Below are 24283 nucleotides of genomic sequence, written 5' to 3'. Positions count from 1 at the left end.
ATTTTCTGCAGATTCAGCTCAAAGCATGGTTTTAGCTTACACACAAGAACAATGCTAGAAGTTAATCAATATAGTGACATTATAGTTTAGTTAAGAGCAGTTGATACAGACAGCTGGTAGAATCAACTTTATTTACAGAATGTTATTGGGAAAGTGTCAAGTTAAAAAAGTATGAAAACAATCTTACAAGGACAAGCTGGTGATTGCATGTTCTACACAGATTGTTTTAGGAACAACTGCTAGAAGTAAGGGTGACCCCCAACAGATTCCACATTGGCGATTTCAGCTTGCTATTTCTGTACAACATTGTCTCTGCTGGACTGAAACAAACCCACCACAGCATGCTGGCAATTATTATAATATAGTCAAGTGATTTTTTTTTTTTTTTTCCTGCTGCTGGTTTTGCATTCAGTTAGACCTAAGAAAGAGCAAGTCCGTGAGAATTCTGGTTTTGCTTTCACCTTTTTTAAAAGAGCACAATGGCCTAAGCTAGATAGATGACGTGACAGCAGTACTAGACTCAACACAAGTGAGAGTGTGAAGTGAGGAACCATGCAGTAGAAGGATGGAAGAGAACACTTAACTGTTCAGGAAGCAGGCTTAAAAGGAACATAGTATTTTTAAAACCAAATATACACCATAAGATCACAAAACTACCCCATCCTCCCCCTTTCAAACCACAGAACAAGACTCCAAAGGCAAGCTTCACAGTAATTGCATCAGTAGATGCACACTAGATTGAGGACAGTTCTTGGGACTCCCTTCTGTAAATAGAAGTGAAGGCAGTATAGAACATACCACAGCTATGACTGAGGAGTTGAAGGGCGAGGATTCAAAGGTTCCATTTTGATGACCTTTAGTAACTGGTTTGAAAGATTAAAACAAAGAAAATACTGCAGCTAAACAAGGACCAGCACCAGCCCTCTTGAAAGAGCTATGACCATTAGGAACCTACAGTCTCTTTGCTTATGGCAGACTGAAGATCTGGCTTTATCATTACCGTACCAGGTCTCATCCTCAAGGCTGTTCAGACTAAACAATTCTCTCATTTGGTGGCAAGAATCATACACACAAGGAATCAGACCTTTGTTACACAGACAGCAAGATGTGGGCTTTTTACTTTGACACTTTAGCTACACTGAGTGCACAGTACGTGACAGAAGAACGTGAGAGGGAGACCTAGAGGAGATGAGCAGCAAGAAAAGGCAAAGCAACTTTATCCTGTTCACTCACACTTAGGATATGCAACTTTAATCTTAAAGAAAGTCCCACACATACAATGGAGAAAGATCCAAACCATAGGCACAACTAAAGCTCAACTGTTACCAGCTACTCTTATGTACAGCTGTATAGATTCAAAAAGGCTATTCTATGTGTATATATACAAAAGATTGTTTATACACAAGTCTGTACACAAGGGTCTATACATTTAGTTTTCTGCAGGAGGAATCCATAGCTGCTACCTCTACACTAGAGAATATCAGCACTTCATTCACATATCTTACAAAAACAAAAAAAAAATAGACACTTCCAGGATTAAACTGGCTTTGTCTTGCATCTAAATTTCTTCAGGCTTCACTAATTCAAGCCATAATGGATCCTTTAGTCTTGATGCAGACATGAGACCAGGACAGGTGCCATGTGCTTTAGTCTCTCAAAAAGAAATTTTGCACAGAGTGCTAAAAATAAAAGCCCCAAAAAACAAACAGAGGTGAAGTCCTGACTATGGACATTTTTATCCAGTCTAAAGAATCACAAGTGTTCCACCCAGTGGTCACTGTTCACTGCCGGTATTCCAGTTCATCTACACTGATGACTTTGGATGGCATGGAAGGGAGAGGCTGCTGCAAGACATCTGAACCAAACCATTTTGCAAGGCCAATGGGAGAGCCACTTCTCTGGCTGGGGCGATGGTCAAGCTGTGTGTGCCCATGAGATAATCCAGTCCGAGGCAGCACATTTTGAGGGGTTGTTTGTGCACCAGCGGCTGATCCCTGCGCTCCAGTGCCTGTGAAATTTAAAGCTATTAGAGGTGGAGTAATATGTTCACCCAACAATGAGATTTGCCCTAGAGCAATCGCCTGATAAGGCATGTGAGCTGGACGTGGCTTTTACTCGTTCTACTAGCCCTGGGAAATCCAGGCACCACGTGTTTATTCTCTTGTTAGTGCTCCCATAAACTGCCTGACACTGCCAGTTCTGGACACAGCATCATGCAGGTTTTAACTGGAAGACCAGCATCAAATAGCATTTTGAGATAGGTGGGTAGCCTCTCACCCAGCAAGGAAGGAAAGACAGCACATGTGTTGCAAAAGGCAGATGTCAATAGCAACATCTATTCTGAAACTGAATGCTTCGCTTAGGACTTTCTTCTGGCATAAGAGCCTGCAGTGCCCCAAACTACTCGATACCCACACAAGATTAGTGATTATGAATATCTAAATTAACAAAGTAGCTTCCTGTTAGCTCAGCATACTGAAACAGGCCAACAAGTATAGTACCTGGAGCAGGCTAGTCAGTGTCCTGAGACTCGCACTCCTGTTTCATGTTTTAGCCTACCTGATCGTTGTAGTTGCTGTTGCATCATCGCTAGCTGCAAAGGTGTCCCAGAACGTGGATTTAAGATGTGATGGCTTGCTGTTGGTAGCGGATAGAAAGGTTGGCCAAGGATGGGAGCAGATATGCCCTGCAAGTGAGACAGGTCCACCCCAGGAGGAAGCATACCTGTTGAACAAGAAGTGAGGAAACTTCTTACCTAATAAGCATAAGGAACTTAAAGCAAAACAAACATTTATATATTTAGATGGACTGGAATTTATTGCCTGGTTTTAAAAGGTGAGCTTTGATGTAATAAACATTACCAGTAATGAGTATCAGTTTGTGCTGTTCTTAACACAAAGTCAGTCTTACAGAGAACATGCATTAACTTAAGGGAAAAGAAGTACGCATTACCTGCTTGCAGTAGAGGAAGATGTTGCGGATGAACCCCCTGTGCCAGCATTCTCTGGACCAATCCTGGATGCAGTTGATGAGCAGGTCGTACAATTGGTACATGGGGAACAAGGGGTACTTGATGAACAGGACGAAGAAAAGGGCCTCCTGGTACTGGGGAGGCCATTGTAGGAGTCTTTCTACCAGTTGATTTAGGCCTGTAGTCTTGCTCTTTGGTGCAACGATTTGCTTGGGTAAGAGGTGTGGAACATGCAGAGCGTTGCAGTGCAGGTAGTTTGGTACCTAAGGTGGGCAAAGTTTCTTGATCTGCATTCTCCACAGAACTAGACAGTAGGTTATCTGTAGCTAGAATTGAATACAACTATTATAGTCCACAGCTAGAGATTACACCTAAGGAAAATTAAAGCCGATGACTGGATTTGATAGCTAGATTCCAGGACTAGCTGAACTTTAGTCATATATATATATATATATTTTTAATAGCAAGCATCTGTCATTCCCAGCTGCTTTTGGCCAAATTATTTCAAAACAGTAATGAGAACAAATGTGTCCCACAGAAATCCCTTGGCAGCAAGCTTAAATTAGGTCAGAATCAGCAGTAACTCCACCTTTAATTCTTATTTTTCCCTTTTCTTAGAAATTTTGAACTGGCAGCATGGATGAGTCAGTCCCAAAGGCGACAGGAGGTACAAGGGATCCTCCCTAGCCAAAATTGTAATATGGAGTTGTGCCAGAAATCTAGCCGGAAGTCGTTTTCCAGTTTAGATGCGTGCAGGGGTTAGCAGCAGCCTTCTGTGTCTGACATGTGCTTAGCAAGATTTGGAACACTAAGGCACCTCAAGAAGGTACTTCCACAGGCCATCTAGATCAGGTAGACAAGGCCTAAAATACCTTAGAATCATCTGCTACTAGTTGAGGTAGCAGTAATAGTTGGAGTGCTAAAAGGAAAAAAGCCAACTGTCTAATAGGAACTGCAAGCTACTTCTGTAGTTACCAGTATTGAAGACAGTGTCATTGCAATTAGGCATGTTGGTCTTACTGGGTCAGGCAATTGGTATCAAGCATTTCCTTTTAATAGCCACTTACACCAGTTAGGGTGACAGAATGCTTCCTTGACCTGCTACACTTGGAAGAGCTTAATTGGTCTCAGCTTTGATTGTTCAGTTAAGATGTCCCAAGAGGGCTGTAAGTTGCTTGTACTCAATTACTGGTGTAGAGATATATGGAAGCATTATTGTTAATATGCCTGTTCGTCAAGACCAGATGCAAAGAAACAGTTTTGGTCCAGGCCTCTTAGTATCACTATGCTCACAAACTGACAGGTAAAGAAAAAATGGCTTTAAACCCAACACTGCTGGAAGACTGCACTTGGAAGTGTATCCTCTCCATGGCTCTAACCCTTCCTCTCATTATAGGCTCATTTCTACACCCTCCTCATCTCCACAAATCAGGAATGTCTAAAGTTAGCCTGGGCATATTATGTGCTGAAGCTCTTTGATGCTATTCCAAATCTCTCTGGTGTGTGTTATTTTAAAGCCATTACGATACCTTCATTTGGCCTCTGATTTTCATCTTTACCATCACCAACTTTCATTTTCCCAGAAACTGGCTCCTCTTTGCTTTTCTCCTTGCTCTCGTACATCTTACGAATCACAGAGGTAGGTGTAAAGGAAGGAGACAGCTGTAGAGAACATAGTAAGAAGCAACGCCTTACTCAGTGCTCGTTATCTAGGCCACACTATCTTAGTTGTGGGTGGACACCAATTCCAGCACATCCTTTCCATTTAAAGCTCTTTTGAATCAGCCATGCATGCCCATGATTTTACTTCACCTTATTTCATAGCTTTATTCTATCTTAAGCACTCTCTTTAGCTTTTACAGAAGTCCAATACCTATATTAAAACCAGCAGATGTTCTCAAAGTTAAGTGTACCTTAACAGGCTTGAAAAAGTGGATGAGCTGTATTTTAAGTTACAGCTGTTTCCTCTCCGCTACTGCAGAACAGCAGAACAGCAGCTCAACAGGAGTTCCTACAGAGCTGCCTTATCTGTATTAACTCAGGACTGATGCATCTGCAGAAAACTATTGCCTCATTTATATTTTTCCCCCATTCAAAGTCATAGCATCTGTGGAAGCCACTCATTTGGTATACAAACAAAAGTACTTGTTTGATTTAGCAGCTGATCATCTGTGTTAGTCCTGAGCTGCAAGTACTTGACTGATTAATTGGAAAATTTAGATCATAGCAACATTCTACACAGTACTGAAGGCAGTGAGGCAACAGCTTGGCTTTGAGATTTTATTTATTTTCAAAGTGACCCTGAAGCTCCTAGGCAATACTTCAACCTACAGGCACTTAGGTAAGTCACTTCATAAGTGAAGACCAGTGTTCTCCAAGTGGCTAATGGCTTTCAGCACTTGTCCTCTGAAAACTTAAGTGCCAAAATATAAGGGCCTGAGTTTTCATAGTTATCTTCCTTTGGTTTCAGGAGACCAGGTCAAGGTAATATTAATGGTGCTTCTTCAGTTTTAGATAAGATAGTGGTCAGAAAGGGCTGTTTTCCAAAGTGAACACATTAAGTTAAATATGAAGTGTAATTCATTCTTGTATCACGTGGCCACTGATAAAACATGAATATGATCAACTCCTCTATGGCCTCCCTTTCTCCCATCAATTACAGTTGCTATACTCTAGTTACTGCAGACACTTTTACAGCTTTTCCTACAATCATTATACATTAGGTACTGACCATGCTAGTAATGGATGCTGTAGGTGCTGGAGAAGATGCATTCCCTCTGTGTCCTGGCGCAGGTGATTTAGTCACTCGCTGCTGCCTGTTGACAGACAACAAGTTAGTAAGAAGCAGCTCTACTCCTGGCACAGAATGAAAGGCAGGATTGCCAAAACCCAATACAAGCTTGAATGACTAGTACTAACATCTAGCAAAAGACAATACGCACATGAAAAAAAAAAATCAGTTGACAGTGTACCCCTCAAATTTCAGTCAGATACTCACCTGTTTCTGTAGCCATCTCTGCTTTTGTCCATTTGTGGTTTACCAAAGCCATGCTGATAGAAGTTTGCTGCCTGTATGGCCAAGTCATGTGGTAATGCTAGTCCCTCTAATGCAGCTTGTTGTATTTCCAAAGGACTCATCTGAAGTAGATTTGTACAAAAACCACACAAATCAGAGATTGTATTTGGTTGGGGTTTTTTTTAAGATACTGAATTTTCACTGCTATAGCTACTAATGTCTTCACAAAGTGTCTGCCCACCAACAGCTATCTGTGTTATTGACAGACAACAGAAGTTTCAAAAAACCTTGCACTTGGGGTACTCTAAGATGGGTCCAATTGCAATGAGGTTTTGAGACTGTACTAAATTGGAATTTGCATCCTCATACTCAGAGTGAACTTAATTAAGCATAAACATCTGAATGCGACAGCTAAGCATGTGTTTCCACAAGTTAGTTCTAGACCACACAATGTAAAAAGAGATGAATACACATTAAGCAAAGAGCATTTAATCTAACCTGTGCAGCAACTGGACTCATGGGCTTCCTTACACCTGGAAATGGATCACCAAGCAATTGCTGAGAACCTTGTCCAAAACCTAAAGAACATTCAGCAGTTGTATTTAAAAGGATTAACAGTTTCTTTCAATATATACAATATACAACCCTAAGTTAAACAATTCTACATGAATTAAGAATTCCTTATGAAGGCTCTCAGCTCATCCCTTAAATCTACACACAGCTATGTCTCTTCCTTGTCACTAGGCTGGAGAGCTACAGGGAAGCCATAGTAGTGTGTTTTGCAATACAAATGGCCAAGTAGTCTCTGAAAATTAGCTTATTATATAGTAGCTGAGCACATTACTCCACACCAGAATTTACTGTGAGGTCTAGATGATCCATCACAGACATCTACATTTTTTTGAGATTAATTTAACATTAGAGACTAGTAAATAAAAAGGCATCTTGCACTCAAGAGGCAGACACTGACCTAGTTACCCACCAAGTGCCAGGAAGTTTTATTGTTCTGCAAAGAATTCTTTAAAACAAACTCAAGTAATAAAAAAGAAAAGCTGTTTTGCAAGCAGTCTCACCAATGGGTGAAGATATTCTATGGCGCAGGTAATCTGCAGAAGCAGCTCTAGTTGGAAACACAGGTGGAATCGGGGGAGAAGGCGCTCTTTGTGTCAGTAAAGAGGCTGCAGGTTCCAAACCACCTATGAGGCCACTTAACACATTTGATGAAGCAGGTCTGGTAATGGGTGGACCAAGAAGTTCCTAAGAATAAGTAATGAAAGAATGTTCAGAGTAGGATCAATTTATACAAACGAGCTCATTTTACTACATTATAGGCTACACTATTGATAGCAAGTTAAAAAGACAAGGTGGACTTGTACAACAAGATACTCCAATTCTGGATTGCCCTTAGAATTAGGCACTTGGCCAAGTTTTTTATTTTCAAGTTGTAATCACGGAAATAGCACGACAAGACAAATTTCTAAGTAAACTGAACTAGTGACTAGTTCTCTTTCCTCTCTCTAGAGTCCTGTTTGATTAGTGATCCCATAATCGCCTTAAATGTCTTATTTTCAAATAATTTTTGTTGTACCTGCAGAATATTCTTTGATAGAGGCTGGCCCGGCATCTCTGGAGGTGACAATAAGTGGCTCTCAAGGCTCTGCTAAGAAAATGAAAACATTGTAAATTAGATGTAGATACAACAAGCATCAAACTCATTAAGAGACAATCCACATTTGTCTCAGTGACAGAAATAATTTCACCTGTTCTGTTAGAACCATAGTTTATGCATCAGCCAAATAAAATTCCAGCAAAGTTAAGGGCTGAGCTGGCTCACAGATCTTCCCTAGCTACGAAAATGCCTAGTGCTGGATTGCATACAGGTAGTTCAATGTGCCTTATTCAGGTTTGGGTAAGATATATGAATTTATAATTGTGTAAACTGGAGGTGAAATATCGGGCCAAGTGGCCAACTGAAACTATACACAAACAAAAGTGTTTGTATATTAGACAAATTATTTAAGATATTCTTCTATGCATCAAAATTACATGTCAGTGTAAAGGGACAGCCAGAAATGAAAGTCTCAATTTAAGTGTGAAAGTCTGCAAATTCTTCACAGGGAAAATTTACATTCTTCACTATCTTTTAGTGAAGTGGGATGAGGCTGAAAGTCCTTGGGTACAGTTTGGCAGGAAAAACAGATGCTTTAGACTTACTCAGTTGTTGGAAGTATTTTATGGTGCCAGAAGTAGTTGTTGATAGCTTCTGGGTCAAGCATACTGTTTAGGCAGTTAGTGGCAGGATGAAATTTCATACTACAATCTCTTCCAGCCTAAAGCTTAGTATCATCTGTTGTTTAATATTAATCTTTCAGCTAACAAGTATTCAGTTTAGTTTAATTTTAGTACAAATAATTTTACAATCCCATTTTAAAATATTAGACTGTACACTGACACACCTCTTAAAAGTCACTAAAGCAAGACATCTGAGCTTCAGGTAAGTGTTAGCTGTACCCATACTACAAGCATTTTAACAGAAATACCTTTTAATACCAGCACTAAGGCAACCATTAAACTAACACTAGCGAGTCTTCCATAGAGTGGACTGTTATACAGATAGTACCTTTTCTACAGATGTATTTTTGTTAAATAAGGTTCAGACAGGATGAGTTCAAATGTAGGAAAATTTTAGACACTAATCAAAGTGTCCTCTATAGTAGAAGGTTCAGCCTTTTCATCATACAGGATCTTTTTGGGGGCAAGTATTTATAGCCTTCGAGTCCAGGTATTAATCAATGGGATTAGATATTCACATAGGTCCACTTTCAAGGTGACAATTATTAGACTTCTCACATGGTATTAGAGTTCTGGGGCTTTCAGACACTTAACATGGAAACAACCCTGTGAACTCTGAACTGAAGAAAGCCCCACTTTTAATTACCTTGGCTAGGGCAAAATGACCAAAGCACCTTCCTTACATTTAGAATATTGTGGCTTGGAGGGGAAAGTAAGCCTATATTTAATATCATGCTGCTGTATCCAGTCACGGCTCCCATGTTATCAGAAGGCTCATGTAAGGGGTTTCCAGTCCACAACCCATGTCTTAGCACAAGTTCAGAAAAGCCAGGAGTCTGCTACTTACATTGACTTTGGGCTGCGAAGGTAGAGTCCCACTTGCCTTCATAGTGCTGACTAGTTTGTTAAATGCAGTCATATCTCCATCTTTCTTGATCTGTCTGGAGCCAGCAACATTCAATGCTTCCTCCATTTGCTCAGCCATAAATGGAGTAGCAATTTTTCCCTCCTGATCCACTTTCAGGCCTTTCAGCCCAGCTTCGACTTCTTCCACTGAAAGTACAACCCCTGAATGTGCTGAGAAATACAGGAGGAATACTGGTAAGCCATGGTTCTCTGTTTACAAGTGAGCTAATAATTCTTGTACAGGTGTTGAATACAAATTGTTTGAAAACAAGCAACAGCCAAAAACCTATCTTCTGATATTCATACTAGCTGTCAAACCATGTCTGACCTGTGTTTAGACTGATATTCTAATATCCAAATTAGGAGTATTGCCATGAACAACTACAGGCACATAAGACTCCACAAGAACCCGTTTAGGTTTCCACTGATAAGTTCTCACTAGCTTTCATTTATCCTGTAAGACATGTTACTACATTTTACTACTTCACCTGCTTTTAACAGAGAATATTCACCTGACAGCTGAGTTTGTGTTTTCAATTAGAAGAGTTCCATTTATCTTATACTCCAGGAGACCAGATGGTCTTACAGCCACGGGGTAAGCAATGTCAAATGGTCTGAAGCTATCGTGAGTGGAGAGAATACATACCTGGAAAATTTAGATACTCTGGAGACTCAGTTACACACTTAGTTTGGTGTGCATAAAGTCTGAAGTAGATTTTTTGCTCAGAAATGAAAGCCACTATAGAAAGATTTCAATGGCATAACCAGAATAAGGTACAAGTGTTATTCAGCAGTACTTTTTTCCTGTGTATGCATATATAAACATCTATCAGTGCCCGACATCAAGGCTAGACATGCTTTGTGGACCAGCTAACACACATCACAAGGTATGACACCTTAAGAGAAAAGGCAGAAGAGACAGGAGCATGCCATGGGTTGCTGTAGCAGATGCTGGCCCAAAGAAATAAGATTTACTGGAAATTTGGGCAAGAAGGTGGAGCAAAGAAACAATGATGCAGACATGCAGCATGGAACATGAGGAAAAATATGACATTGGTGGAGAGGAATGGACCTGAAAACTCCACAACACTTGAAGAACTGCACAGCATTTTATGGGAATAGAGAACCCACATCAGGTACTTTTGAGTGCATGGAAGCTTCCCCACAATTTTTTGTTCTTTCATCCTTAGTTTGTGAGGATCAAAGTTGAAAAAGCTTTTAGTAGGAAAGTCAGACTAAGCAGAACACAGAAAGGACTTGTAGTTCTATTTAAGTCAAATTAAGAAAAAGTTCTCCACATGTTAACCGACACTCCCTACTCCCAGACTGGATGCTTAAGAATATTTGCAGTGCTTGGATGCTTTCCTTCCTAGCTACTTCACACAAATCACAAAGTAGCATTACTTTTTGTTCAGTCCAGTTTACATGGCAATACATGCTGCTTGCCAAAGAGAAACCAATTCAGAATTAGACCTTCAGATTTCACAGAACACATGCATCTTGTACCCTCCATGCATGCTATGGGCCCAAACATGCAAATCCCTAACTTGGAAGTGTCCTTGAACACTAAGTTTAAAGTCAGCCCTGAACTCTGTCTAGAACAGCTGGTGCTAGCAAAAGTGAATTCTAACAGACTAAGTTCCCTGGAATGCCATGATTCTAGCCAAGTTAGCATAACTAAGACAAATCTCTTCCTATGTTGTAGCTCTATATTAACCGTTTAATTAACGCACTGAACAGTGAGCAGAGACCACTGTGCTTCAAGTGCTAGCAACAGTCTTGAGAAGTTCAAGTTTACAGTACACACCTGAAAAAACTGACATCCTCAAGCCACTGTTCCATCTTTTTAGATACCGATACTTAATGGATCAATGTGATCCATTATAGATGTTTGCAAGAATGACTTACACTAAGTTTTTGGTAAAGCCGGAGTTTAAATGCCACATAGTTTCAGAGCTGACATTACCAGTCTCCAGTACGAAAAACTTATGTAAATGCCATAGACAAAGCTGGAAACTCAGATCAAGACTTGCATCATCTTAACTTATGATTATTACTGGCCAGTGAAGCGGTCCGATAGAGTCCCAATGTCATCCTGTGATTAGGATGAAAAGAATCAGTGATGATATTGACAACTAAGATCTGTTGAATACTGGATTTTCAGTAGTGTAAGTAAACCTGTAATACTTCCTACTCCTGGACTTGGCAGTTGAGGTTTCCAGAATACCAAGCCTCTTGCCTTGAGATACTGCATCACAAGAACTCGACAATATCTGAAGAGGCACTTACTGCTCTCTCTAAGCTTTTCCTTGTTGGCTGAAAGACTTGAGAGAAGAGGTTTTAAGTCCACTTTGGCTTTCTGTAGCATTTCTAGGATGTCCACTTTGTTTTCAGAGTGGTCTTCCAATGGAATGGGAGCAAAGTAGTTTCCAGAGTTCTGGCCAGGGGAGAGAATGGCTTGCTCTAGACCTGAAACAGCAAAACCAGGAGCACTGCGACATCAGTTTACCAACCCAATGTCTCAAGATGAACATACACTGGTAACCAACTTCAATATGTCACTGAAAAGTTATGCCTCACACCCCTTGCCCAAGATCAGCTGGAAAGTCATCAGGAAGCATGACAAGAGCATTTATAAAAAAAGAACTTATAGCTGCTTACTCTAAAAGCTTCCAAAAGAATGTCAGGTGCTTAAACTGTGGGAGAATTCACTGTCCTAAAGCTTTATCTGCCACGTTCTTATTGAATGAGTAGGAAGGAATATGGAAGGAGGCTATCTGACCCTGCATTGTCCTATAGTCTTACCTGCTAGCCTCTCCAGTTCCTCATGTGGTGTAGATCTCAAGCTGCTTGACCGACTTCCAGAACGACTAGGATTAGAAAACCACCTGCTGAACCTGCTGGCAGACACTGAACCTTCCCCCAGCACATCTTCTATCATCTAGATTATGGGAGCAAAAAAAAAAAAAAAAAAAATACTCTTAACAGAAGCAAGATCAGCAACATATTTGAGAAGCTTTACTGTGCAATCAAGATTCTTCTGCTACAGACAACTAGATGCTACTCCCAGAGTTTAGCAGCTTTGAACTGTTTTTTTTTCCTCCTAATATGGCAGCATTTGTGTAGTCAGCATAACCCATCATACATCTTCTATTTATACCAAGTATTTGTTCAGAGTAAAACTAACTGAAACAGCATAATCAGAGCATCCAAAGATCATTAACTATTCCATTTTAAAGTGGATATGCCAAAAAAGTGAGAGGCATTTGCCCCAAGAATTACAACAAATTATAACAATTAGTAATTCTTACAGTCAGATGGCTCAAGGCTGGTCCCTATCACTGTACAAAAGGAGTACTCTGATCCATTGGATTTTCTGCAATCACAATTCAATTCAGTTCCAGCACTGGCCAAGGACAGTGCCTGGAATGAAGCGCAAAGATTACTCCCTGACTTGTGAGCATCCCACAAGGACTGGGGGGAGAAGGCCAGTAGCTCAGGGCTACTTGCTTGCACTTCACATGCTGAACCATTTTGGGAATAAGAAGAGGGTTGCATTCTTCAAGTCAGAGTCTGCGTCATCAGCAAAGTGCTAGCACTTTCTCCCTTCCAGGCAGAACTGAGGTCACTAAGCAGTATATCACTGAGTTAGTCTGTCAGAAGTCACTACAGTTTATAGCAACTGTTTACTTCTTTGCTCATCATTACAAGTATTTAAGAAACAGCGCATTATAAAATTCAACTCAAACTAAAGCTCTTCTTATCTTGCAATATAGCATCCAGTTAAAAACCTGCTCAATAGGCACAGATGCAGTTTTACCAAGCAGCACATTCACTTTTAGAAAAAAGTAAGAACAGCTTCCTTCTGCCAGAGAAGCTGTTTTCTCTGAAACAAGGGGCACTCAACACTATTTACAACAGCAAAACCAAGATAGTATTGATCCATTTGGTTTTGATTGTTTGAACCTAACATATTAGAAGAATATAGACAGTTATGTCAGGAAATGTACAAATCTACTATAACACTTGTCTCAGACATCACCAATACAAAGAAAGAATATTATAAGTTCTGGTTAGTCTGAAACTCGCTTTTTTGACAGATTATAAGCATCTGCCCACTAAAGTTTCATCAGCAAATATTTTGTGATTTGGGAATTCCCTGTTTTTGAAAGGAGTCACCATCTTGCAGATATGCTGAAAATCAGATTGTCAAGCCTAAAAGACACATCATTTACATCTTCTATAGGGAGAACAAACTCTCCACTATGTATGTATGACAAACCTTTTTTAATGCAAGCAGCTTTTCCACATTAAAGACTAGGTCAGGATTCTACTTTTTTAAACCTTCACATTTCTAAACTGTATATCAGGTCTGTTTCTTTCCTGTCAGAGTACAATTTTTTTTTTTAAACAAACTTACCTTTCTACAACACTAAGCCTTTTTACTCAAATTCCATCCACTAATCAAGTTATACCGTCTAGAATAGTCAAGAATAGCTTTTCTTCCTAGTGATGTAGAGGTCAGAATAGAAACATCAGCAGTTGATGGATTAGGCCCGTGCTTAGTCAGTACTTGCTGGACCCGCTTACCCCTTCTTGTGGTGAAGAGGAAAAAGCATGCTAAGGTACAGACCAGGTACAGCTTTCAGACTAAAAACGGTGAACACAAACCATCTACTATTACCTCTAGAAATCAGATGTTCAAGAACTGCACACTACCAACAGAAGTACCAGAATCCCTATCAAATCATGGCTGGAGGTAAAAATCCACTATTCGAAGAAACTTGTGGTACAAGTGTCAGTCTTTCTTCATAGTCTTGTTACTAGCTCTTAGATATCACTAGCATCCCACATATGACCTGGGCTACACAGAGTATCTACTAGTCACATCAATAACATTGTTTAAACATGCTTTTGACTGAATTAATAGGCTATGTTTCTTTTTTCAACTCAGTAGTAATAGTTCTAAATAATGAATTAATCACTATACAGAGGTTTAAGTAATAAAGATTCAAACCCTGTCAGACATACATCCTTTCAGCCACATTACTGGTATTGATAACAACGCAACTATATCTGAGACAGTATTCATGAGGTGTCTCCAGGCCTACCGCCTTCCAGGAAGCTTGCACAACACATCCATTTGAATGGATTTGAGTGAAACTTCTCTGAACATATCTGTAATAATTTCAAAGATCATCCACCCAGGATGCTGATTTTGAGTCTTCAAGTAATGACCAAAAAGGAAAAACAACCAGCTAGCTTGCCTCGTACACTTTCTTTGGAGATGGAGCCAGTCCCAGGGATAACACTTTAGAAGTAACATCCCAACATATACAAAGCTAAATCTCTGCAAATTCATCTTAGACTTACGCACTGCACAAAGCAACTTCACAAAGCAGGAAGTTTTAGCTTTCATTGAATGCAGCAGCAGCAAAAATGCTGCTTATGAATACAGCCAGTCTTAAAAAAAACAAAACAAAAGACCTCACCGAAGCCAGCCCGGGAACACTTTTATCCAAGTTAAAGAACTCATTGAAGTCAAACTCTCCTGGAGCTGGTTCTTGTAAAACAGCTTCCCTAGGAACTTCTTGATCTGCTGGAGTTTCATTGGCAAGGACAGTTTGCGCTTCATCCTCTTCTGCCACTCCACCATTGCATTCTATCCCTTAAAAAGAAAAATCAAGTGATTGCTGAGTCACTGAACTTGACTGTTTCCTATGGGAACAGTGCCTAACAGTCAATACATTTGCCTAGGAATTAGAAGCATAGGACCAGAGTAATCTAGCCACCTATGTGATATTTCATCAGTTATATTGTGCTGGCTGCAGTCTGCCACAACAGAAAATAGCACCCACTAGAACTCCTAGCACAGATCTTCTAGTCTGTAATGAAGACTATCTACTTCAAGAAAATAAGAATTGCCATTGAATCGCGTGTAAACAACTGCATCCTGATCAACCCAGGAAGTATACAGAACAGATCAGATGTTACATCACACCAAGCAGATACAGCTGTTACAGTAAATTAACAGCTGCTGCTGTTTTTCCATCAAGAATCCTTTGGCAGCTCCTGCCTTCTTCCTAGGTGCCCCAGAGAGCAGACTCCCTGAAAGCTGTTACTTGACATGAGTTCTTAATATTATCAACATATGACAAATATTGCTCCTACTCCTCCAGCAGGAGCAAAGCACATGTCATTTTAAAGACACAACAAGCTTGCACAGGTGCTGCAAAAAAGCTGTGACATGACTACAAACCTAGTATGCTTGGAACTGTACTACATTTTGGTTAAGTGAATACACAACTAAACCTGAACTCTTCAGGTTTATGTTGTCCACCTGTGGAATTTCTAGCATTAAGAAGTCATCCTCTCTCTTGCCTCAGAGAGATTTATACTACAGCTTTTGCAGTGGAAATAGTAATTGTAGACTTGAAGTCCAATGACTGCAGACAAACTCAGATAGTCTCCAAATTCAGCTTAAAGCTGTATTACTGGCAGCTGTATGTCTAACTCAGTGTTCCTAATGTTAGTATTACTATAAGGAAAAAAAAAAATATTTCAAGTACCTCAGAGCATTAGCTTAGTTTAAGCCAAACCTTTAGCACCCAGCAGGGTATAGAAATGGACAAGACCATTTTAAGAGCCTACAAATTCCTGGTATCATTCAACATCCATACAAGATTTTTTTCCCAGCCTCACAGTCCTGCCTGCCTTTTGAAAAAATAGCATTTTATCACTTAAAGGTATTTGCAATCTGAAAGATCAGTCATGGGCCTTATATCTTATGCTTCAGGATGACCAAAACCTACGCAAGTTTAAGATAAAGGTTGCTAAACTGCATTATTCTTTACAATTGCCTGGATCTGTAACAATCACCTCTACACCCAGCAATATACCATACTAGCCAACAAGCAAAGCTTTTGTCAAATCTGCCATTACCTTCCTTTAGTGAGGCCGTGCGTCGTCTTGTACGTTTTCTCCCTTTGTGATCTTCCTCCAAAATTTTATCATCAAAGCCGGTGAGCTCAATGGTTTCAGACTGACTTGTAGGACCAGCAGAAAACCACTCGGGTTCCTCTTCAGTGTAAGAGTCATTCCTTCTTCGCTCCCCAAAGACACGTTTGCTGTCACCAAATTCCCTCTGAAGTGGGATATTAAAAACATTAACCATAAAATGCTGTTTCATAAGATTCCTCCCTGACCTCCAAAGCAAATTACAACCTTTTCACACCAGTTCTGTTTTTGGGGTTTTTTTGGGTTTTTTGTTTGTTTGGGTTTTTTTAAGTTTTATATGCACACTCCACATGCTCAGTAAGCTTTTACATTTTAAGCTTCACAGTTGAACTTCTGCTTCATTACACTGAAGGCTATTGGTCTGCCAGTGCCTGTATAAACTCAGTTTTGTATCCTGAAAGGTAGGCTAGTGGTTCCTCCTTTTTAAAAAAAAAAGTAAAAAAAAAAATTATGTCTCAAAGCATGGAAAGCTTCCATCTGCTGAGGTTAGAGACAACACTCACCAACAACTTCTAGGTCAAGAACTACAAGTGAACTATTAGACTTTTTAATATCTTTCTATTACATCTACCACAGGCAAGGTTTGTAAGCTACACAGTATTAGATGCATCCCAGTTGAGCTGTCCAAAGGACTGAAAACTAAGTTTTTGAAGCACTGAGTACTTGCCCTTTACACCATAAAGGTGCTTTTAGGAAGAAATGGCCTACTTGCACAGAACACTCAACTGCTGCATGCAGTTAACTTGCCCCTGTTGCTTTTAGTGCAAAGTGTCCAAAACCTCTGATTTAATGTGCAATCAGAAAAAGAAAGAACAAACCCTGAAGCGTTTATCTTTGTAGTCCCTCTCACGATCTCGGTCTCTTGCATCTCTAGAATCACGTATGTCTTTTTCACCACCCCGGTGGTCTTTATCAAAGTTACGAGAAGAGATAATTCTTCCGCTGCCAATCCTACGGCCACCAATAACACGGACACCGTCATTCTCTTTTTCTAATGGGCTCCCTGCTCGACGTGAGCTAATAGCTGCAGTTACATGACAGCCACCTCCAAAGCTTCGCCTTTGTGGACTTAAGACTACATCCAAGTCATCTTCTTTCACTCGCTCTCTTGGATCTACAAGTCAAAGACCACACAAAAAGCATTGAATTTAATGTATTAGTAAATGCAAGCTAGTTATCTGTATAGTAGCCTTCCATTCCATAGCCTTGCTGCTGTCCCAGAACTTTGCGAAGGAAGACACTCATGATTTATTTTTGCAAAGCTAATCTAGCTGAGACCACAGGAAGTGCAGAGGAAAAAAATATTAAATTTACAGTTGGATATTGAGGAATCATTGCAGTCTCCTAGTAAGTACCTGTTTTCCCACTATAGACCTTTTAAGTGCTCAGTCTTGAATTGTAGGGAAATTGTCCCCTGCATTATTACATTTACATTTTACTTGCATTATTACATATGTATTTACTATTATATAGCAAAAATAGTAGGATATAAAAACTGACTGCTACTGAAGTTTGTTGTTAGGTAAGTTACCAGAATACCAGAAACTATAGACAGAGCAACCAAGATTTCCTTGACACTTATTCTGTGCAGTCAAACAATTTTCAGAGATACTTTGTTTAGTCTCATTTGTGTCATCCCGAAGGAAAGGTTTTGCCAACAGCCTATGTTCACTTTTGAGTCTTGTGCTACAAGAACGCACTTACCTACTATCCTACGCATAAGAGAAGTCCGATCTGAATCCAAATCTTTTTTAAAGCTTTCTACTGGTGAAGTTCTTCCTGAACTCGGATATAAAGATGCATGCCACTTCTCTGGATCCCAGACGCCATCACTATCAAAATAAAATTGCAGGATTGTTTGCTAGTTGTAGTCTAATAAGTAATTCATAGTACTGCTGCTGAAAACCTAGAATCCACTGACTAGAGGTCTGTACATGTGAAACACCTTTCATACCCAGCTTCTAGATCTTTGCCTTACTATACTTTATTACCTCATACACAATATCCTGGATCCCTTCTGTAACAGTAAGGAAGTAAAATACCCAGCATCAGATTATATGGACATGTTGTCCCATCAGTTATTGGTGAAGTTTGCCTGGTACACTGAAAAACAGCTCAAGTAGATCACATGTCACTGTTTTTAAGCACTCAGAAAATTTTACCTCAATCTCATACTTACTTGTACAATAAATTAATCTGAATAGTAAAGATACTGCTGTTTAGCAAACTTAGAAACACAAGCCAAAACACTCTCAACTTCATTTTTAAATAAGGTACACTGTCAACATGGGAGTCATCTATCAAGAAAGTCAGCTTGTTGCAACATGACCCAGTCAGTCTGTGCTATATAGCCATCTATATTCTTGGTAGTTTTTCCTGCAAGTCCGTAAGACTCATGTGAAGTTATTTTCCGCTGGATCTCATGTTACAATCTTTGTTCAAAGCACAAAATTCCTAGCTAGAGCATTAAGCCTTTCCTAGTAGATTAGTACTTCTGAAAACACTGTCATACACTAAACTCTGCAGCACGTATACCTTGCATCAATGTAAGTGCACTTCTTAGCTAAGAACTTTTTGCAATTTAAACTTTTATTTTGAAAAAAAAAGTATACAGTTTTTGTAGAATGAAGAAAATACCTGTCATATTTTTCAGAAAGACAAGAAGGTCTTTGCTTAGAGTAGGGACGCTCTTTAATATCCAGCAGTTCCTCCTAGGAAAAGCAAGCAGTTAATTCCAATTCTCACCCAGACAAGACTCAAGTGACCCAAAATATCTATTCCAGACAGCCTGTTCAATTTAGTGTTTTAATTTGACTACCCAAGTTTCCCAATACGTTGTTTCATTTCCTGTGAAATAGTGCCGTGAAAAGTCAACCTTAGACAGCAAGTTTATTTTTCAGTTCTTCTACCACTGGCCACTGAGCAAACACTTATTTGAAGTACTAAGCCTTACTAGGTCAGGTTCAGTCCTCATTAACACTTCAAAGGCCATTCACATCATACACGTTTACCTATTCACTTCCCTGGACAGTTCAGCTTATAAGCAAGACAGGCATCATTGATACTGGAGCTAGTGAGTTCTCAAGATGGAATCAAAATTGCTATGTTTAACACTATATTAAGATTCAGCAGGTAAAAAAAAGCATTACCACAATACCAGTTACTAATGGAGATATGCAAATTCCACAGAAGCTTGCAATTTGACCACCACCAATTCCAAGATACCTAAATACATGTTATACAATTACCCACTCTACCCAACACCAAATCAATGCAGAATAATTACTTGAGTTTTCCCACTTTCTACCAGCTTTCAAATACAGTCCTTAGTTTACTATCGCACACCCCTGAGAAGTTAGTCATTTGAGGCAGACTAATAATCAATCTACACTCTCACTGCAGTTTGCTACACTTAAAAAGCATTACCAATGGTGTGATCATCAGTGCTTTGAATCATCGTTAACTTGGCTGCAGTCAATGTGCACATTTCTAATTAAACTTACTCACTCTCCCTAGGATTACCTTTCTTCCATCTGCCTCACGCCCAACTGTACTGAATTGATTCAGAACTGTGCAGAAATCAGTGGGCAGCTGGAAGGATAAAGAAATCCTAACAGCAGACACCACACATCAGCCGAACTGAAGAAGGAAATCCCTTTACCTTTTTCCCAAGGATACAATATTCTCTAGAGCTTTTACATCATTATCCCCATGTGATTAAAATCAGTTCGTTAGCTATGGGAGCTTCATACTTGGAAGTTTCCAGATGGCAGCTTCCTACTGGACAAAACCTTAATATGCACACACACATACCTACATCTATATCCAAGCATCATCCTGTACTAGTCTTCAGCAAAAAGAGTTCCATTAAAGGGAGGGAGACTAGCCTCTCTGCCCACAGCTTCCCAAAATAAACCTTGATCTACAAGGAACATCAGTGCTGTAATGCTATCATTGCCTGATGCAGATATCACAAGTATTAACAGCACTGTCCATCACCAGACTTGAAACTGACTATTTTGTTGGCCACGAGAGGGAGTCCATAGACTCTCAAGCAGATCCTATTGCAATTCTTCCATTGAAGTGAGGAAAATTTGAATTGTTTCTTGGCTTTCACTCATTAGCTGTGCGCCCTTGGAGCAACAGCTTCCAAAAAACTAGAGGTGACACAGCTTAGACTATATAGCATTCTCATGAGAGTGGAGATTAACAGTGGCACTTCCAGAGTGTGCTTTTGGGTTGGTTTTTTTTTTTTGTTTTTTTTTTTTTTTTTAATTCTCACACTAGTACTTTTAAGTGGGTGGAGGAAAGTGTGTTTAGCTGTTATTAAACGGTTTTATTCAGTTTAGAAGGATTCATAGTACAAGCCAATTGTTTTCCTCCTGGTAGTAAATGCATATAAACTGTTAAAGGAAATCAGCTTCCCCTTCCAAATCAGCAGCACATGTCTTGAAACAGTGTTTCTCTCATCCCTAATTAACAGGAAACTGGATCATGTGAAATTGCCTTACCATGTTGATTACAGGAGCACCTTAAACCAGCTATATTTAAGATACTACTTGTAAAAAAAAAAAAAACCACAACACAAGATATTTTAACACAGATTGATTTCTGGTGTTTCTTGAGTTTAGACTCCTTGGAAACCAACAGATAAATAAGACTAGATGCCTTCTGGCACTAGTTCTGCAACTTTATCCTGATCAGAAACTACAGGTACTGAATTAACAAAACTGAAGCTACAAGTGGATTGGTTTCAGTGTACAGCTACCACCAGCACTAGCTGAATACCGCCCAAAAAAGCATGCAGAATTTGAAGCTGCATTCAGTTACTACTCTTGAGAGGAGCTGGGCAAGGCTGAACAAGTATAGATACACTACTTTTCCAGCAGCAAAAAAAGTTTAAAGAGAGCTCCTCTCCTTCACTTTATAGTTAATTAAATAACAATGTCTGAACAACAGTATAGTTTACATCTTAGAAGGTTAAGTCTACATCTTTTCGAAGAAGTTAGAGATAACTAGAAAGCCATACTATTCCCATGTAAGTTTTGCCAATTATGAAGTACTTGGTTTATTGTTGATGTCTCATTAAAATAAGCTAGCCCTACTATCTCAAGAGAACAAATCCACAATGATAATTTTTTTTTCTTTTAAAAAACAACCTAGTAGGAAGCTAACAGTTCAGAATTCCTCAAGTAAGATAACACAGTCCGCAACAGCACACTGTCTCACCCTGTTCCACACTTCAGGCCATTTGTTGCAAACAGTCTTAACAGATTTCCACAAAGCAATGACGACCTGTTCCCACAGGTTTCAGCAATGGGAAAATCAGCCACCATTACAGGCTCTTTCTAAAAGCATGTTTTTCAGCAGTGTTACCAAAACCTCAAGCAAGATTTGAACATTGAACCCCACAGCATATCAAACTCACTTAGTATTGAAAGAATCTTTATTTGCAAGTTATTTATTGTTCTTCCACTCATGCACATATTTAGGTATCACAGCTAAACAAAAGCACCTGTATTAAAGTTTTAACACTAAGCACTGGTTGGAGTCAGAAGCACTTTGGCTTCCAGCAGCCAAATATGAGCAATTCTAAGATTACAAAAGGCATCTTAGTAAACACCTTAAAGCTTCCGATAAGATCTAGTGTGCTACATGTTCCAAGGAAATGGCATCTACTGTAAGGAAACATTTTGGTCAACTGCTTACAGGAACATTGCTGAAAGTAGAACTAGAACTATGAAGTGCAAGTGCTTGGGAAAGCTGGTAGAACAACATACTTCAGTCTCTACCATAATCTCTCCAGCACATACTGTGAGGTGCTCAGATATTAAAATAAGGTGGTGGGAATCAAAAAGCGCATCAAGGACAGGACCGCGCAGCTACATCACACTTAACAAGTCGCTCATTTCACACCACCTTGCAAATCCTAATCCAGGCAAAGGCTTTTCAGCCTTCACCTTGCTGCTTCCCCCTCAGAGAAGCCTCCACCTCCCACTCTACTTCTGCGACCAACAGCTCCACGCACAACTTTCAGAGGAAAGGGGAGAGCGCTAACCTTTGTGTAACGATGCGGGTATTTTGTCGCAATTCTGTTCAACTCCAGGAAAGCATCACCGTTCTCAGTTTCTGTCACGCCTCCTCTTTTATCCATGGTTACTTCAAAGCCTTTGACCATGGACCTACTTAAAACAAAACCAGGCCGTCAGCTTTTGAGACGTACCTTTCTACTGGGTGCATCCACCTTCCAGCCTAAGACCATCCACTACTTACAGATAACAAACCCATTCCCTAACAGTGCCTTCCCCCCCCCCCCCCCTCGTACCCCCCCCCCAGCCCAGCCGCTCCCGCGGGAACACTCAGCCCGATCCCGAAGCCCGCCGCCCCCGAGCCCAGCTCCTAAGCAGCTTTAGCACAACAAAGATCCCAAAGGAGAGGTGCCGAGCGGCAGGGCCGGGGCGGGGGGGACACCGGGACAACCCCCCCCCCCTCACACACACACACACACACACCCCACCCCCCGCCGCATCGGGAGGGGACGGGCCCCACTCGCCTGGCGGTGGGGGCAGCGCGGCCCAGGCCCCGTCCCAAAGCACCGGAGCCGAACGGGAGGAGGAGGAGGAGGAGGACGGCGGCGGCGGGGCAGGTGACTCAGCGGATCCTCACCTGCACGGCCGGCCGGCCGCCCGCCCGTGTCCCCCCCCCCCCTCACCCGGGCGGTCGCACTCACCGCGCCGGTCGGCGGGTCTCCCGACGGCGCTCCGCTGAAGGCCTTACCGCCGCCCGCGGCGTTTCCTGCTCCCGGCCACCGGCTCCGCTTACAACCCCTAGACCGCCTTCCCGGCGGCGGCGCCCGGCGCCGCGCTCGACCCCCTTCCTTCCTTCCTTCCTTCCTTCCTTCCTTCCTTCTTCCTTCCTCCTCCTCCTCCTTCCCGCGCCACACGCGCACCGTGTCGGCTCCGGCCCCCTCCGCGCTGGCTCGCGCGCCCTCTCCCTATTCGCCCGACTCTGTCTCTCCTCAGCCGCCGTAACCGGGGCCTTCCGCTCCCCACCCCGCACCCATTTAATGGCCCGTGCGCAGGCGCGGCGGCGGGAGCGCGCACCGGGGCTCTCCCGCGCGATGCCTGACTGGGAAAGGCGGGCGGGTGGAGGGGTCGGGGCCGCGCTCGTCGCCGCCGCGGGTTAGTCCGTCCTCAAATCCCCTTTCCCCGCTTCGCTCCGAACCGTCTTCTCACCTTGCGAGCGCTGCGGTGGGTGAGGAAAGTCGCTCGGGGAGCCTCCGAGGGCCCGCAGGCGCTCTCGCCGGGCAACCCGGCGGGGGAGGAGGCCGCCGGGACGTGGTGGGCGCCATGTGCCGCGGGAGCGGGGCAGCCGGGAGGCAGCGGGGACGGGACCGACCCCGCGGAGTCCCCCACGGGGGGGGGGGGGGAACAGAGGGGACGCGGTTGCGGGGTGGGAGAAGGGCGGGAAGCGGCGGCGCGAGCGCGGCCCCCTCAGCGATGGCTGAGGCGCGGCTGGCGGCTTCGTTAGGCGCGTTCGTCGGGCTCTCCCCCTCCTCGTACCGCACGTTTGCACGGAGTAGCTGAGGGGCTCGGGGAAGGCTCCCCGTCAGCCGCTTTCGCCCCTGGCAGCGGTGCTGAGGTACCGACGGGAGCGTAGGCGTGAAATTCCGGTGCCCCACGCAGACCGCCCTGTCAGGTTGCGTGTATTATAAAACGCCCTTTGTCCGTCTTCTGTCAGAAGGGAAATTTGGGCTTCCCGCGGGACAGCAGGGGGTCAGCCGGCGTAGTGAGCGGAGTAGCTTACTCGGACCTGGCGAATCTTTCGGTTGTCGCTGACAAGGAGCAGAACTCGCGTTCAACATCAGCTTAAGGCAGCTACTTGGTGAGCGAGGCGGCTTGCGCCGTTGAGGAGCCCATGTCCCCAGCACCTGCATCCCTGCTGCCACCCAGAAACGCGGCGGGGACCCCGGTTTTCCAGATGCACGCGTAGGAGCAAGGAAGTACTTGCAGGATCTGGTGAATAAAAAAACCGTTTTCTTCCCTGATCTCTAACGAAGCTGAATACCAGTATTAGAAACT

At 42.0% G+C, this 24283-nt stretch overlaps 1 protein-coding gene across 6 annotated transcripts; it reads right to left on the bottom strand.

The window, feature by feature from the left end:
* Window positions 1-112: 112 nt before the first annotated feature.
* Window positions 113-23256, bottom strand: EIF4ENIF1 (eukaryotic translation initiation factor 4E nuclear import factor 1). Of its 6 annotated transcripts, none has more exons than XM_030025880.2 (19): window positions 22933-23256; window positions 22261-22387; window positions 18840-18913; window positions 17907-18034; window positions 17021-17316; window positions 16128-16329; window positions 14678-14853; window positions 11991-12126; window positions 11475-11654; window positions 9127-9356; window positions 7576-7647; window positions 7061-7244; window positions 6486-6565; window positions 5970-6109; window positions 5703-5787; window positions 4501-4633; window positions 2953-3297; window positions 2560-2724; window positions 113-2008 (listed from the first exon to the last, which is right to left on the bottom strand). In XM_030025880.2, exons 2-19 carry the CDS (start codon window positions 22378-22380, stop codon window positions 1782-1784), a joined length of 2973 nt encoding a protein of 990 aa, XP_029881740.1. In that variant the 5' UTR covers window positions 22381-22387; window positions 22933-23256; the 3' UTR covers window positions 113-1781. The 6 variants fall into 6 exon arrangements, with proteins under 6 accessions (XP_029881740.1, XP_029881741.1, XP_029881742.1 ...); XM_030025881.2 differs by having other exon boundaries at window positions 22261-22384; XM_030025882.2 differs by having other exon boundaries at window positions 22261-22384; window positions 23152-23253.
* Window positions 23257-24283: the final 1027 nt, after the last annotated feature.

This window comes from Aquila chrysaetos, chromosome 9 (genome assembly GCF_900496995.4).
Source record: "Aquila chrysaetos chrysaetos chromosome 9, bAquChr1.4, whole genome shotgun sequence".
Classification (NCBI taxonomy): Eukaryota; Metazoa; Chordata; class Aves; order Accipitriformes; family Accipitridae; genus Aquila; species Aquila chrysaetos.
The sequence above is the reverse complement of the archived record's forward strand: the minus strand, read 5'-3'. Positions and strand labels throughout refer to the sequence as shown.

Excerpts from the sequence above, each read along its gene's own strand:
- EIF4ENIF1 (XM_030025880.2), bottom strand. The coding sequence starts at position 22,380 with ATGGTCAAAGGCTTTGAAGTAACCATGGATAAAAGAGGAGGCGTGACA. Across the intron at positions 3,298-4,500 it reads AAATCAGAGGCCAAATGAAG|CTACAGATAACCTACTGTCT; the intron begins GTATCGTAATGG and ends ATTCAATTCTAG. Across the intron at positions 2,009-2,559 it reads ACAGCAACTACAACGATCAG|GCACTGGAGCGCAGGGATCA; the intron begins GTAGGCTAAAAC and ends TAAATTTCACAG.